General features: G+C 43.3%; 1 protein-coding gene across 1 annotated transcript in view; it reads right to left on the bottom strand.

Annotated features, from left to right (window-relative positions):
- The window catches only part of PCTP (phosphatidylcholine transfer protein), a 184,604-nt gene that overhangs the window by 144,635 nt on the left and 25,575 nt on the right, over positions 1 to 14,394 (bottom strand). The window contains exon 2 of the mRNA XM_070060913.1: positions 13,087 to 13,158. Coding sequence (XP_069917014.1) covers positions 13,087 to 13,158 — 72 coding nt within the window. The remainder of the gene's footprint in view (positions 1 to 13,086; positions 13,159 to 14,394) is intronic.

The raw sequence follows: 14,394 nt of genomic DNA, 5'->3' as shown, positions 1-14,394 counted from the left end.
TCCCAGGATAATCTCCCTGCTTTCCATTAATTGTACTGCCATGATTTGGATATGGTTTATCCCCGAAGGGTTCATATGCTGGAGGCTTTGTCTGCAGTTTGGGGCTCAGTGGGGGTTCATTCCTAGAACCTCCCTTCTGACTCCTGATCTTGCCATTTGCTCTTTCCCTCTCACACACGCTCCTGCCACTATGATGCCATCTGCCATGAGATCCTCACCAGAGCCAACTCAACACAAACTTCTACCCTTGAACCTACAGAACTATGAGTTAAACAAACCTCCTTTCTCTACTAGGTATACAGCCTCAGGGATTTCATGATAGTAAGAGAAAACAATTACACACACCTATACATATACACTTAACCTAATCAATAGAGTGGTTAGCCTGTCCTATCCTACCCAGAAATCTCACCCACGCTGGAGGGGAGGGCATTATACAAGATAGGTACTAAGAGGCTGTAATCTTGCAGGCCAATTTAGAATTATGCCTCTACCTTCCACTAGCTGTTCATCAGTTTCCCAAAGCCTCAGGAGCAATTCTCTTCCTGTCACTAACCCTGCAGCAGTGTGTGCCTGACAGGCTCCCCATAGCTCAACTCTACTACCCAGTTGAGTCTCTGTATTATCTGGTTGCCCAGTTCTTTTGGCTCATGAGAACATGCACAAGGATTATATACACAAAGAGTCTACCTGTGCTGGGTCTAGTACATCTATTAGACTGTCTCATCATTCCCCACAGCAAACAGTATAGTGTATTACTGTTAAGATGTTCCTTACAAAGGGAGGGAAACTAGGGACCAGCATTTACAGACACCTCTGTCTTCATGTCCATTCTCTCTCCACTGCAGCATACTGAAACCTTACTCATGACCAGGTAGGAGTTATCAGTAGATTTTTCTAGTCGTCATTTCCCCTGGGCTGACCCTAAATTCTAGAGTGCCTTATTCCATGTTTCACTCCAACCCACCTACCATGGCTAACACGACTGGTTGTCCTGTGATACCTGCTGCTCCCCCGCCCTCCTTTTTTCTCTGAGGCTGCCCCTCCCTTCTTCCTGTGATACCACACTCATTCTGAAAATAAGTCAGAATCAGAACACTGTAAGGGTGCATACATTTCCCTAAGAAGAATGAGAGTCCCATGTCCTGGATTTTCAGAGGTGGTCCTGATTTCAAATAGATGTTTGCAATGTCAGCTCATGTCGTTGATGCTGCCCTTGAAAATTTATTCATCACATTAAGAATGCAGATAACATGATCAGAACATAGAAGACAGGTCTCAAGTCTCTTTGGAAACGTATAGTGCTTATACCCCAGGAAAAATATTTGTATTCACTGCATATGAGGGAACCATTGATAATTGGCTAGGCATCATGTGTGGGGTTCCTTGGCTACTCCTTCTGAGAGATGAGAGGTTCTTCCAAGTTGCAGGACTTTTTAGGATCTTTTGGTACTTGCTTCCAGGTTCCCACACACATCTGTACAAAACAGGACTTTATTGTGATAATTCTTTCATCACATGGTTAACACATTTTTCTGCCTGTGATTATCTGAGAACTTAGGTAATTGAAATACTTCATAAAGATATATAGCACTACTATCTAGATGAAGTTATATCAATTTGAGTTCTTCATTCCTAATGCTACCAATGAAATCATCCAACCTATTGCTTCCCCAAAATTTCTCAATCCTCTTCCCATCACACTCAGCACAGAAAATGATGACATACGTTGGTCAGTTGGGTAATCAGAAGAGGCTGCTTATGGGAGGAGGCCACTGTCTTGGGACGCTGTCTATTCCTACACCAGCCTTAGGTCATGAAATTGAAGGAGATGGGCCCGCGCCATGGCTCAACAGGCTAATCCTCCGCCTAGCGGCGCCAGCACACCGGGTTCTAGTCCCGGTTGGGGCGTCGGATTCTGTCCCGGTTGCCCCTCTTCCAGGCCAGCTCTCTGCTGTGGCCAGGGAGTGCAGTGGAGGATGGCCCAGGTGCTTGGGCCCTGCACCCCATGGGAGACCAGGAAAAGCACCTGGCTCCTGGCTCCTGCCATCGGATCAGCGCGGTGCGCCGGCCACAGCGCGCCGGCCGCGGCGACCATTGGAGGGTGAACCAAAGGCAAAGGAAGACCTTTCTCTCTGTCTCTCTCTCTCACTGTCCACTCTGCCTGTCAAAAAAATAAAAAAAAATAAAAAAAGAAATTAAAGGAGATGGTATGTCCACATACTTCTAGTCCAGTTCTCATATGGTCCCAAAAGTTGAAAAGTACTTTTTAGCAACTGAGTACTGTCAGATATTCAGTTTAATACTTAATTTTTTTATAAAGATCTTAGAACACTTTTTTTTATATTATTTGACAGAGTTAGACAGTGAGAGAGAGAGACAGAGAGAAAAGTCTTCCTTCCATTGGTCCACCTCCCAAATGGCTGCCACTGCCGGAGCTACACTGATCCGAAGCCAGGAGCCAGGTGCTTCTTCCTGGTCTCTGACGCAGGCACAGGTGCCCAAGCACTTGAGCCATCCTCCACTGCCTTCCCGGGCCACAGCAGAGAGCTGGACTGGAAGAGGAGCAGCTGGGACTAGAACCCAGCACCCATATGGGATGCTGGCGCTGCAGGCGGAGGATTAACCAAGTGACCCACGGCGCTCGCCCCAGTTTAGTACTTATTTACAGAGGGTTAATTATGTCAAGCACTGAATTTAGGTGAGTAAAACACTGCCATCACTCAAACAGCTCACAGTCTAGTGTATCAAAACATATACTTCATCACTAGGATAAAAAAATCTCATTTTTTATTTATTTATTGATAATGGCTATCTGAAGCATGGGTTGAGAAGTACTCTGAACCACCCGCCCTTCCTACCCATCCAGGTGCAGGTGAGAGAAAATGCGACCACTTAACTTTTTGCCACATATGGAAATAAAGCAAACAGCCTAACCGTGGAACCACGTACCTGCCGACTTGTTGCTTTAACTGCAGTAAGCGATATTAAAAGTCCATTCTAGTTTGTACTTACAATTGTTACATATCATTCATATGACTATATTGTATTTTCATTATCCTCCCTAGTAATTACCATTGTGTTTAGCAATCAACACCACTGATTTACGCAAGTTACTTTCAAGTCAATCACTCTAGCACTTAAAAACAATAGCTTTAAACGGAGTTATTTCCTGGGAGAATGTTAAATGTTTCCGAGTTCAGTTATCCAAGGAAAGGCGGCTCCCTGCATGTGAGGGAAGAGAATGAAAAGTTTTCTGGCAGCTGGACCAAGATAAAGTGTTCAAGTAAGTGCCGTAGTGGGTTGGGAGTGAATGGGAGTAACTCGCTGTTTCCTGCCTAGAATTGCACTGTTGGATACATTCAGCCGCCTTACGCAGGGTGCTTTTAATTACTGATATAAATCCTGATAGGGTCCCTCAAGGGATCAGAAATAACCTTTAGCCATTCTGTTTGCAAACAATAGCAGGCTGCAAGGGAAAGGTGGCTGGTGCAAATGGTTTCAAGAGAACTCCTTTGTGTTCAATCTGTCTTTTAAGCCTGGCACTGCTGAGCTGGCTGCCTGTGATGTGGGTTCCAATCTGAGATCTTTATCTTCCAAGGGCAGACTAAAGTCTCATTTTCAGCAGCCTAAAGGCTGAACCTGAAGCCTGGGAAGGGATGAAAGGAAGGGTCAGATGGCAGAGAGTACAGTGCATATTCTGTATCAAGTGCTGTAGATCTCACTCCAGATGCAAAGGAGGCAACTTTTAAATATAGCTAAGTGGCTTTGAGAATATACCCAAACGGGAACCGGGAAAAAAAAAGGACTCTAAGCAGTTCTCAGATGCACCACTGAAGAAGACACTCAAGTCAGAAACAAAGAGATTGCCTGAAATCTAATTTAGACACAATCTAAACAGGGTTGGGCAAAAAAAAAAAAAAAAAAAAAAAAAAAGTTTGGGTTTGCAGACATAAATGGCAAAGAGTCATGATAGCCCTTTCCAGATCTTTCCATCTCTCAAATCCCAGACCTGACTGCTAGAATCCTAGCCAAGACCAAGAGTGACCTCCCCACTCCAGGAGCCCATGGGAGGAAATCGAACAGATATCCAGCCCTGTCAATGTACATGAGGCTTTCACTTTTCCATGGGGAAGTAACTTTCTCAAGGAAATGAAAGAACAAACATGCTTTTTCATGAATGAGGTCAAATTTAACTTTCCCAGTGCATTTGACCTGGACTGGTTGAAATTTCCTCTTTGTAAAAGGCTGGTAAAGATTGAGTTTATTTTCATCCTGGGGGAATAACCCTTCAAAACAACAACAACAACAACAGCAATCATAAAATGGCAAGCTAGTTTTAGACTAGGAGGAATGTGTGGGAAGATGACCCTGAGAGCTATATTTCTTTAGAATTGATTCCTTTTTGCTTTAGAGAGACTCATGAAGCTGCCTTTCATCTTAAATAGAAACAACATATGGGGCTGGCAATGTGGAGTAGCAGGTTCAAGCCAGTGCCTGTGACACTGGCATCCATATGGGCACCAGTTAGAGTCCTGGCTGCTCCACTTCCAATTCAACTCCCTGCTAATGCACCTGGGAAAGCAGCAGAGGACAGCCAAAGTAAATAGTCTCCTGCCACGCATGTGGGAGACCTGGTTCCTGCCTGAAGACTAGCCCAGCCCCTGCCATGGGGGTCATCTGGGCAGTGAACCAAGAGATGGAAGGTCTGTCTCTGCCCCTCCCTCCCTCTGTAACTCTGCCTTTCAAAAAAAATAAATAAATGTTTTTTAAAAGTTAAAACAGCATATCAAGTTCACCATCACCTATTATCAGCTCCCTTCATGAAGAGTTTACTAATCGGATGTAAGTAGATTCCCTTGAAAAAATAGGACAACCTCAATTTACGAACTCCGTTCATTCTCCCCTAACTACATGTCATTTGTGATTTGAACTAGAAAAAACAGAAACTTTTACTTATATTGGATAAAGTTTCAAACAATGACTTCACCTTTGAAAAGAAGAAAAACATGCCTTCAGCATAAAAATGTGTGGGAAACCACTGCCTTTAGTATTCCCATATATAATCCTCAGCACGACCCCTGTGGTACAAGTCAGTAAACTAGAGCTCATTCCAGCTAAATGCGACTCAGTCACTTAAAGCTAGGACCTAAATTTAACTCTTTGGACCTTGGTATCACCTATATGTTTCCATCCTGCCCAAATTCTTATGTTGAAGACTTAGTCCCCAAGGTGCAGGTATTCAGAGGTGGGGCCAGGGGGAGGTGACTGGGTCACAAATGGGAGTAGTGTCCTTATACAAGAAGCCTGATGGGGCCCCCTCCCAGCTAATGTGCCTGGGAAAACAGTTGAAGATGGCCCAAGTGATTGGACCCCTGCCACCCAGATGGGAAACCCGGATGAAGCTCTTGGCTCCTGGTTTCCACCTGGCCCAGCCCCAATCATTGTGGCCATTTGGAGAGTGAAGCAGCAGACAGACACACTCTCTCTCTCTCTCTCTCTCCTTCTCTCTAACTCTGCAATTCAGATAAATAAATAAATCTAAAAAGAAAAAAAAAAAAAAAAAAAACAAACTCTGGCTGGAGCTGGTTCACCTCTTCTGCCGTGTGAGGGCACAGCTAACAGGAGGAAAAGGAGCCTGACCAGACACTGACTCCGCTGTTGATGTTATCCTAGACTCCCAGACTCCAGTCTGATGAATGATGAATTTCTGCCATTTATAAGTAGCCTAGCATGAACCCACGAAGACCGACCCCAAGTTTGGAACTCTTTCCACCACACCAGAGAGATCTGTGTAAATTCTTACCACCTCTTCCTCCTTCATGTTGGGGACTCAAGCAATACATGAAACTGATATTTTTGTCATTTGTTATTTATGCTGAACAAAAAGGAAGCTAGTGCCTTCAGTTCAAAATCAAACATGGATTGGAGAGCTGACGTTACTGAAAGCAGAAGGAGTAAACATTGATTTGATTGACAGCTACAGGGGTTTGCAAACCATAAAGTTGGGGAGCCTGAATACCAGCTACCAGAGTGCTGATGACAGGGAGTTTTTGGAGGGATTAATGGTGGTACAATCTGCAGAATGGGGCACTGGGCAAAATGGAAGACTTCTGTTTCTTGTGGATTTACACAGTAACCCACACAGATATTGTCAGTGGACATTTAAGTACTTTCAATTAAAGTAATTCTGGTTCAAAACAGGTATGCACCCAATTTGGTGTCCTCTCTTATCCTTGGGCTTTGGAGATAAAAGTCTAAGTTCTTCTAGGAACCACAGGATTAAGACTCAGGCCTTGGCTTGGGAGGCGGAGCCAAGAGCTGTCTGGAAGGGACCATCACTTGGAATTGTCATTTACCCCCCATGTTTGTTAGATACAGCTTCTACATCTTGAAGAACCACAAGAGCTTTCTCATGAATGCCCAGGTCTCATCTTAGATTTGGGAACCAAGGTCTTGGTCTACTGGGAGGGTTATAGACAGCTGTGAGTTCTTCTTATCCCTGTCCCAGGTAACCACTTACATCTCTGATACTATGCCATATCTCTTCTCTAGTGAGATCCAAGTCCTAGATCCAAAAAGCAAACCATCTCTTCTTCCCATGGCTTCCAAGGGTACATAAATGCTGATGATTTCATACTGATGATTTCATAATCTTTATCCTGGATCCAGATCCTTTTCCAGTGGTCTAGACCAGCAGTCAGGAAACTTTTTCTATAAATATGCTATAAAGATATAAAAAGTGAGAGGAACATTGGGCTTAGCACTTCAGCTACCAGTTAAGATGCCTGTGTCCCAGTGCCTAGGTTCGAACGCAGCTCCAGCTCCTGATGCCAGCTTCCTGCTAACGCAAACCCAGGAGGCAGCAGCTGATGACTTAACTAGTTGGGTTCCTGCTATCCATGTGGGAGACCTGGATTGAATTCCCAGCTCCCAGCTCCAGTCCCAGCCCAGCCTCAGCTGATGTGAGCATTTGGGGAGTGAGCCACCCCCATGCCCTCCCCTCCTCATAAGTAACTGGCTCTGGGCCAAATTTGACCTCCAGGTTGTGGTTTCCCGCGGGCTGCTCTATCTCTCCTGCTACTCTGTTCCTCATTCCTCCCTCCTCTCCCTAGCTCTGTCACTTCTGCCATCTGCCACATGTTTTTTCTTTTCCTCAACAGCAGTAAATCTTCAAATCTGAGAGCGGCATGACTTTTAAAGGCTCCAAATGTCATGTAGGGTGATGCTACATAAAGTTGAATGGTTGTATTAGTCATCTATTGCTGTGAAGCAAATTACCCAAAAGTCTGTGGCTTAAAACAAAAGCAAACATTTGTCATTATTTCCTCGACAGTTCTGGGGGGGGCCAGGAACGAGAATCGGCTTAGCTGAGCAATTCTGGTTCAGGGTCTCCTAGGAATGGCTGTCAACATATTGAGCAGCTTGACAGACAGATCTTAAAATTTGTATGGAAATGTAAAACACCCAACTGACAAAACAATTTGAAGAAGAACAAAGTTGGAGCAGTTTTAGATTCTGATTTCAAAATTGACTACAAAGCTACAGTTACCAAACATAGTGTAGTACTGAGCTAGCAATACATTCTTTAAAAAAAATTTTTTTTCAACATTTTATTCAGTGAAAGAAGTGCACAGGAAAGTGAAGGCTTTATTTAGGGGAGAAAGAAATCTAGAAACTAAGTTGGGTCCATACCAGGCAGAGAACAGACCGGGAGCCACATGGAGCAAGCATGCAGGCAGGAAAGCAGAGGCTGAGTGGTGGCCAGAAGGCCATGGCCCTAAGGCATGGGGCAACAAGGGGAGGGCGGAGCAACCATGCTCCAGGCCTTTTATTTACTCCCAAAGGGGCGTGGTTATGTAGTCTGATTGACAGGTGGGCATCCAGGTGAGGTCAGGTAGGGGTGTGAGATCATACAGGAGCGTGGTCTCCTAGCTCCCAAATCTAATCTATTTAATCCTATCTGCCTGCCTATATCATTCCCCACTCAGAGATTCCAGGACTCAAGGGCGTGTAATCATCATCATATCTTCTACAGCTACAATACATTCTTAGACTTATAGCCAGCTGATCTCAGCTGATCTTTGACAAAAGAGAGGCAATTCATTGAAAAAAAGGGTAGTTTATTAAAAAAAAAAAAAAAAACACTGTGCTTGGAAAATTGATTTAAACTCTCACCTAACTTGAAATACAAACATTAGCTCAAGAGATGCATGTTGTAATGCAGTGGGTTAAGCCACCACCTGGGATGCCCACACCTCATATCAGAGTGCCTGGGTTTGAGTCCCCCCTCCAGCTCCCTGCTAACATACTTGGCTGGCGGGAGATGATGGTTCAAATATGCTGAGTCACTAGCTACTATGTAGGAGACCTAGATTTGAGTACCAGGTGTTTGGCTTCTATTCTGTCCCAGCCCTGGCTGTTGCAGACATTTTGGGAATGAACTAGTAGATGAAAGATCTCTCTCTTCTCTCTCTCATTCTGTCTCTCTCTCCCTTCCTCCCTCCCTCTTTCTTCTCTCCACCCCTCCATCCTTTGCTCTGCCTTTTCAAATAAATAAATAAGCTTTTAAAAAATGTTAACTCAAAATATTTCATAGATGTAAATGTAAGAGCTAAAATAATAAAATACTTAGAAGAAAATATAGCAGAAAATCTTCAAGACCTTAAGGTTAAGGAGAGAATGCATGGATACAGCATTAAACTCATCGTCCACTCATGAAAAAAAAAAAAAAAAGGATATAAAGAGGATAAATTGGACCTCATCAAAATCCAAAACTGTGGCACTCCAAAAACACCATTAAGAAAATAAAAAGACAAGAAACATATGGAGAAAATCGTTGAAGAACATTTACCAGAAAAAGGACTTGTATTGAGAATTCAAATAGAATACTTAGAACTTAACTATATAACAACCTAATTATAAAATGGACAAAAATATGAATAGACACTTCTAACGTTTCTAAAAACAAGATACACAAATGACTAAGAAGCACATGAAAAGATGTTCAACATCATTAGACATTAGGGAAATACATATTGAAACCACAGTGAGATACCAGTTCACACCCACTAAAACAGCTGTAATAAATAGACAGACAACAGCAAATGTTGGCCAGAATGTGGAGAAACGAGAATGATCACACATTGGGAGTGGAAACTGTGCAGTCACTATAGAAAACAGTTTTGTGGTACTTTAAGAAGTTAAACATAGTTTCCACATTCAATCCCACTCTTATGGGTACACCCAAGAAAACTGGAAACAGACATATAAAGACTTGCACATGAATAGTCATAGAAAAAGTACCCAAAAGCAATTCAAAATACCATCAGCTAATGAAATAAATGTGATATATTCATAAAATGGAATACAGTTCAGCAAAGGAAAGAGAACAAATTTCGGGTGTGTGCTATAGCATGGATGAGCCTCAAGAGGAAAGAAACCAGGCACACGTGAACACATGTTATTACCCTATTTATAAGGAATGTTCCGAAAAGGCAAACACATAGAGGCAGAAAGCAAATAGTGGTTGCATTGGGTTGGAGATGGGAAGGGGGGATACCTGTAAACAGGCATGAGGAACATAAGTTAGGAGGTGAAACTATTCCCAAACTGCTTCACTGTGGTGGTTGTAGCACACAGTAAAGGTACTAAAAATCAGTGAATTGAACACCAGAAATGATTTTGTGATATGCAATTAATTTTAAATTTCTTTTAAAAATTAATTTTCAGATTATGTAAAATAATGCTACAACATGTAAATTGCACTCATGTGAAGTTGTGATTGAGCAGGGCTTCAGTGGTTAGAAGGCTCCCCTGAGACCAGAGGGTGTGCGTGTGCGGCTGGTGGTTGGGGGGAGGCCTCAGTTCTCCCTACAAAAGCCTCTGGGACAGGCTGCTTGTGTGACTTCACAACGTGGCAAAGCAAGAGTTCCACACCAGACCAGGCATGCTCCAGCCTTTTTCAGGCATTTCCTTGGGGATCAAGGCACTACATCCTCTCTATTCCCTTCATTACAAGGAAACCTCCAAGTCCAACTTGAATTGGGAGGGGGGGAGGGATTGGATCTGCCTTTTGAGGGGAGGCATATCAAAGACTCTATGAACACATATTAGACCCTTCTCCTCGAGTCTCCACTCAGACCATAAATTAGTTACATTCACCCCAGATGTAAAATATTCTCACCCACTCCCAAGGCTTCTAAAATGTTCACCCCATGACAATACTGAGGCCCAAAGTGTTGCCGCCTGCGTCACGTCCCAGTGCAGATGAAGCTCCTTGGATATGGCCTCTGAAGAACATTTTCTCATGATCTGTAAATCGGGGAACTATGGAGCCAAACTTTCTTCCCACACCACATAGGACGACTGTGATAGACCCTTTCATTCTAAAAAAAAAAAAAAAAAAAAAAAAAAAAAAACAGGCACCAGGGCCAGGGGGAAGTAGTGTGATGGGAATATCTGAAATCCATCAGGACACTTGTGAGCAGTCTCGTGACTAGACTACAAGCCTGGGAATAATAAATACTCCAAGGCTATTGGCTCTGCCCTTTGGGATCCTCATCATGAACTTTGCTGTTGAGATTAGTTCAGGTTTGCAGTTGACTCCCTTTTTCTCAGCCTGTTTCTTGCTTGTAGAAATTCAGCAATCTCAGTGATGTTTGTGTCACTTTATATTATCTGTGTTCCTTCCCAGTCCAAGCTGATAGTGTTTCTGACAATGTAATTCTCTTAATGTCCTGGGGTCCTATCAGTTATCTTGGAGTTTACAGCATGAGACAAAAGCCTCTCTACTTTTGGCTCTGAAGAAGTGGCTGAGGGATAACAACTGGGAAAGACTACTGATCAACAACAGCATTCTTGGATTCCCAAATCCTCAGCTTCAGAGAAGTATTTAGACAATATCTTCCTGACAGCACCCAAGATTTGATCTGTGTCAGAAAGCATTACTTGATATTGGAGTCAATGACCCCCTGGAGGGCTCCTACTTTTCAAAACCAACAAGTTCTGCTCCTGTTTATCATTCCTTTACTTATCTCTAAAGTTATCTATAATTACAGTCTCTCTTTCAGCACTTTACTATAAGCAGCAAGAAGCAACCAGGCATGCCTTCAACATTCTGCCTATAAATCTGCTCAGCTGGCCGGCGCCGCGGCTCACTAGGCTAATCCTCCACCTTGCAGCGCCAGCACACAGGGTTCTAGTCCCGGTTGCCCCTCTTCCAGGCCAGCTCTCTGCTGTGGCCAGGGAGTGCAGTGGAGGATGGCCCAGGTCCTTGGGCCCTGCACCCCATGGGAGACCAGGAGAAGCACCTGGCTCCTGGCTCCTGCCATCTGATCAGCACAGTGCGCCAGCCGCAGTGCGCTGGCCGCAGCGGCCACTGGAGGGTGAACCAACGGCAAAGGAAGACCTTTCTCTCTCTCTCTCTCTCTCACTGTCCACTCTGCCTGTCAAAAAAAAAAAAAAAATCTGCTCAGCTGATCATTCAGCTCACTCGGTATGCATTCTACTTTTCACGTGAACACAGATGATCCTTGATGTTGCTAAACTTTCTGCCACTAGAGAGCAAGCATCCCCTTTCTGCTGTTTCCAACGACATTGTCTTCCCTTTCCTTTCATCCCTCATCAATGAGCCCCCTGGCAGGCTGTTCAACTCCCATTCACAGTCTCGTCCAAGCTCTTAAGTCATTCCCTTGCCCTTTCTTCAAGTTTGTTCCAGCCTCCGTTCACTGCCTGGTTTCATAGATACTTGTACATTTTAGATTTTTGCTTTGGTAACACCCTGTTTCCAAATACCAAAATCTGTATTAGTCATCTCTAGCCACATAACAAATTATTCTAAAACTCTGTGTATTCAAACAAGAGTAAACGTGACTCAAAGCTTTGTGGGTTAAAGCTCTAGTGCACATCTCTCACAGTTTTTGTGACCCTTGGGTTGAGACCTTAACTGGACAGCCCTGGCTCCAGATCTCTCATGAGCCCACTGTCAAGATATCAGTCATTGAAAGTCTGGATCCTACTGGAGAACCCATTTCTGGGGTGACTTATTCAACAAGCGGCAAGAAGGCAGTGGCTTTTTGTGGAAGGCCTCAGTTCCTCCTCACATGGATCTCTCCAGGGGTTCTCATGACAAGGCAGCTGGTCTTCCCCAGAGCAAGTGAGCCAAGAGGCGAAGAGAAAGCCAGACAGAAGCTGTCCTTTTTAAGACTTAGCTTTGAATTCTCAGATCATCATTTCTGCCACATTCTATTCTTAAAATGCAGATCGCTGGGTCTAGCCTACATTCAAATGGAGGGGATTAGGATTCTACTTTTCAAAGAGAGATATGTGATATTTTCAAACATGGGAAGATAATTACAATTTTCCATGTATTAGTGAATTAAAAAATAAATTTTGGGAATCCATATATCCAAATTTATTAAAACCACTACAGCCATCAAACTAAGAAATAAGTATCAAAAATAAGGGACAATTAGACTGATTTTCTTGATTCACTGATGAACTTTCTCCAGAGGTTTGGCCAAAATCACATAGCAATCTATTCTGGTCCATAGCAGCAGCACAGGAATAAGCAGAGGGTTTCACACACCATAGAGACTACAGAAAATGAAACAGAATTCTTGGCCTTGTGTTTCTTAAAAGCAGCTATTTTTGTTCTAGATTTGCCTTTCAATTGTCTCAACTATTGAATTAGGAGTGATAAGATTTTTAGAACAAATAAATTGACACTGGTGCTCCATGGACCACACTGAGTAACAAGGCTCTATACTTCTTGACTGGCCCAGCAAAAACGCATCTCATAGCCTATGGACCTTAATGGAATAGCAAGTCTGCGTGATTTTAATTTAGCATAAGTACAGGTTTTTTTGTTTTTTGTTTTAACCTCTTTTGGACAATGAGAAGGAACACTGTTGGGTTGTCACAGCTTGTTCCCCAGGTGCACAGTCACCCCTCCCTTGTATGTCATTCTTCTGAGAAGCTGGGAACTGTAGCAATCAAATGTCCTTATAGAGTGGGAGTACTGAAGCCAACAAAGCGATCCAGAGCCTAGCAGTCGAAGCACAGAGTATACGGAGATGCACATACCTGCTCTGCCTGTGGTTGGGAAGGCCTGGGCCAGAGCATCTCAGCAATGGATCCACTCCGCTCTTGCAGAAGCTGTCGGAGAAAGTCAGAGGACAACCATCTGACAAGAGCCTGCAGCTACTTTCAGTAAGATAATTCTATAAGTTGAATTAGCTGTAGATTGCTTTATAATCATTATCCTTGCTACCAGTACTATTACATTAAATTAGCTGGAAGTTCAGAGCAGAATCATGCTAACTGAATATGCTTAGTATGTTCCATATTGAGTTCTGACACTTGGAACTTCTTCTGTATTTTATCATCTTGGTAGTCATGTAGAAGACTTTTTGTAGTGGCTTAGACTTTACAAAGCTCTTCATAAAATCTTTTTAATGAAAAGTATATTATTTTTAGTTTCACTTGTTCCTTTTCTAACTCCTAACCTTATAATTTACATTTTTCTTAAATAATTCTCACAGCCCTTTTCCTCCTTTTCATGAATTAAGTCTTCTGAGTTCCGCTGGAGGTGGGGGTAGCTTTGCCAGTGCCAACTGAAGGGAATTCCGATGAATCAAAGAGCAGCCACTCTGTAAAATGGGCAGAATTTTTTTTTAACAAAGAAAGAGGAAAATCTCAAACATTCCTGTAATTCTGCAGATTTCTTAAATAAGGAAGATAAAGAGTGCTTTTGATTTAAACAAAATTAACCCATTCAATTGTTCCATTAAACTTAGAATCCACACTCTGTTGTAAGCCACATCTACTCTGAACTTGGATTCAGAACAAACTGCTTATTAAACAGACGCAATAAGAATGAGCACTTGAGTTTAAAAGGTACCTTAAAGTTTTCTAAACAACTTGACAAACATTCAAAGCAATGTATTCCTTTAAGAAGTTCTGCTCCAGGGTTCTGTTTTGCCCTGCTAAGGTGAGGAATCCGAGCATCAGAAAGGTAAGGGGCTGGCCTCAAATGCCACATCTGACTACTGGGGCCCACACCTTCTGAAGTTTCCTCAACACTCACTACTCAGACTGAAGTCCCAGGACCAGCCACATGCAGTAGCTGGAAGCTCATCAGAAGGGCAGGATCTTTGGTCCCAACCAGACCTTGTGAATCAGGATGTGCTGCTAACATGATTCCCAGGGATTTTGTGCACACGGAAGACTGGGGTGGTCTGCTCTGTCCTGATCTATGGGCAGCTGAAGCCCTCCTCATCCCCAAGTAGGGGTCACAATGCCTTCGCCTGTGATCACACACACCAGGAGCCTTCCTATACTTCATTCCTTGCCCCAAGAACTCCAGGATCTCTAGAGTCCCTCAGTCCCACT

This window comes from Oryctolagus cuniculus, chromosome 17 (assembly GCF_964237555.1).
Source record: "Oryctolagus cuniculus chromosome 17, mOryCun1.1, whole genome shotgun sequence".
NCBI classification, from domain to species: domain Eukaryota; kingdom Metazoa; phylum Chordata; class Mammalia; order Lagomorpha; family Leporidae; genus Oryctolagus; species Oryctolagus cuniculus.
This window is presented reverse-complemented; position numbering and strand designations above follow the sequence as displayed.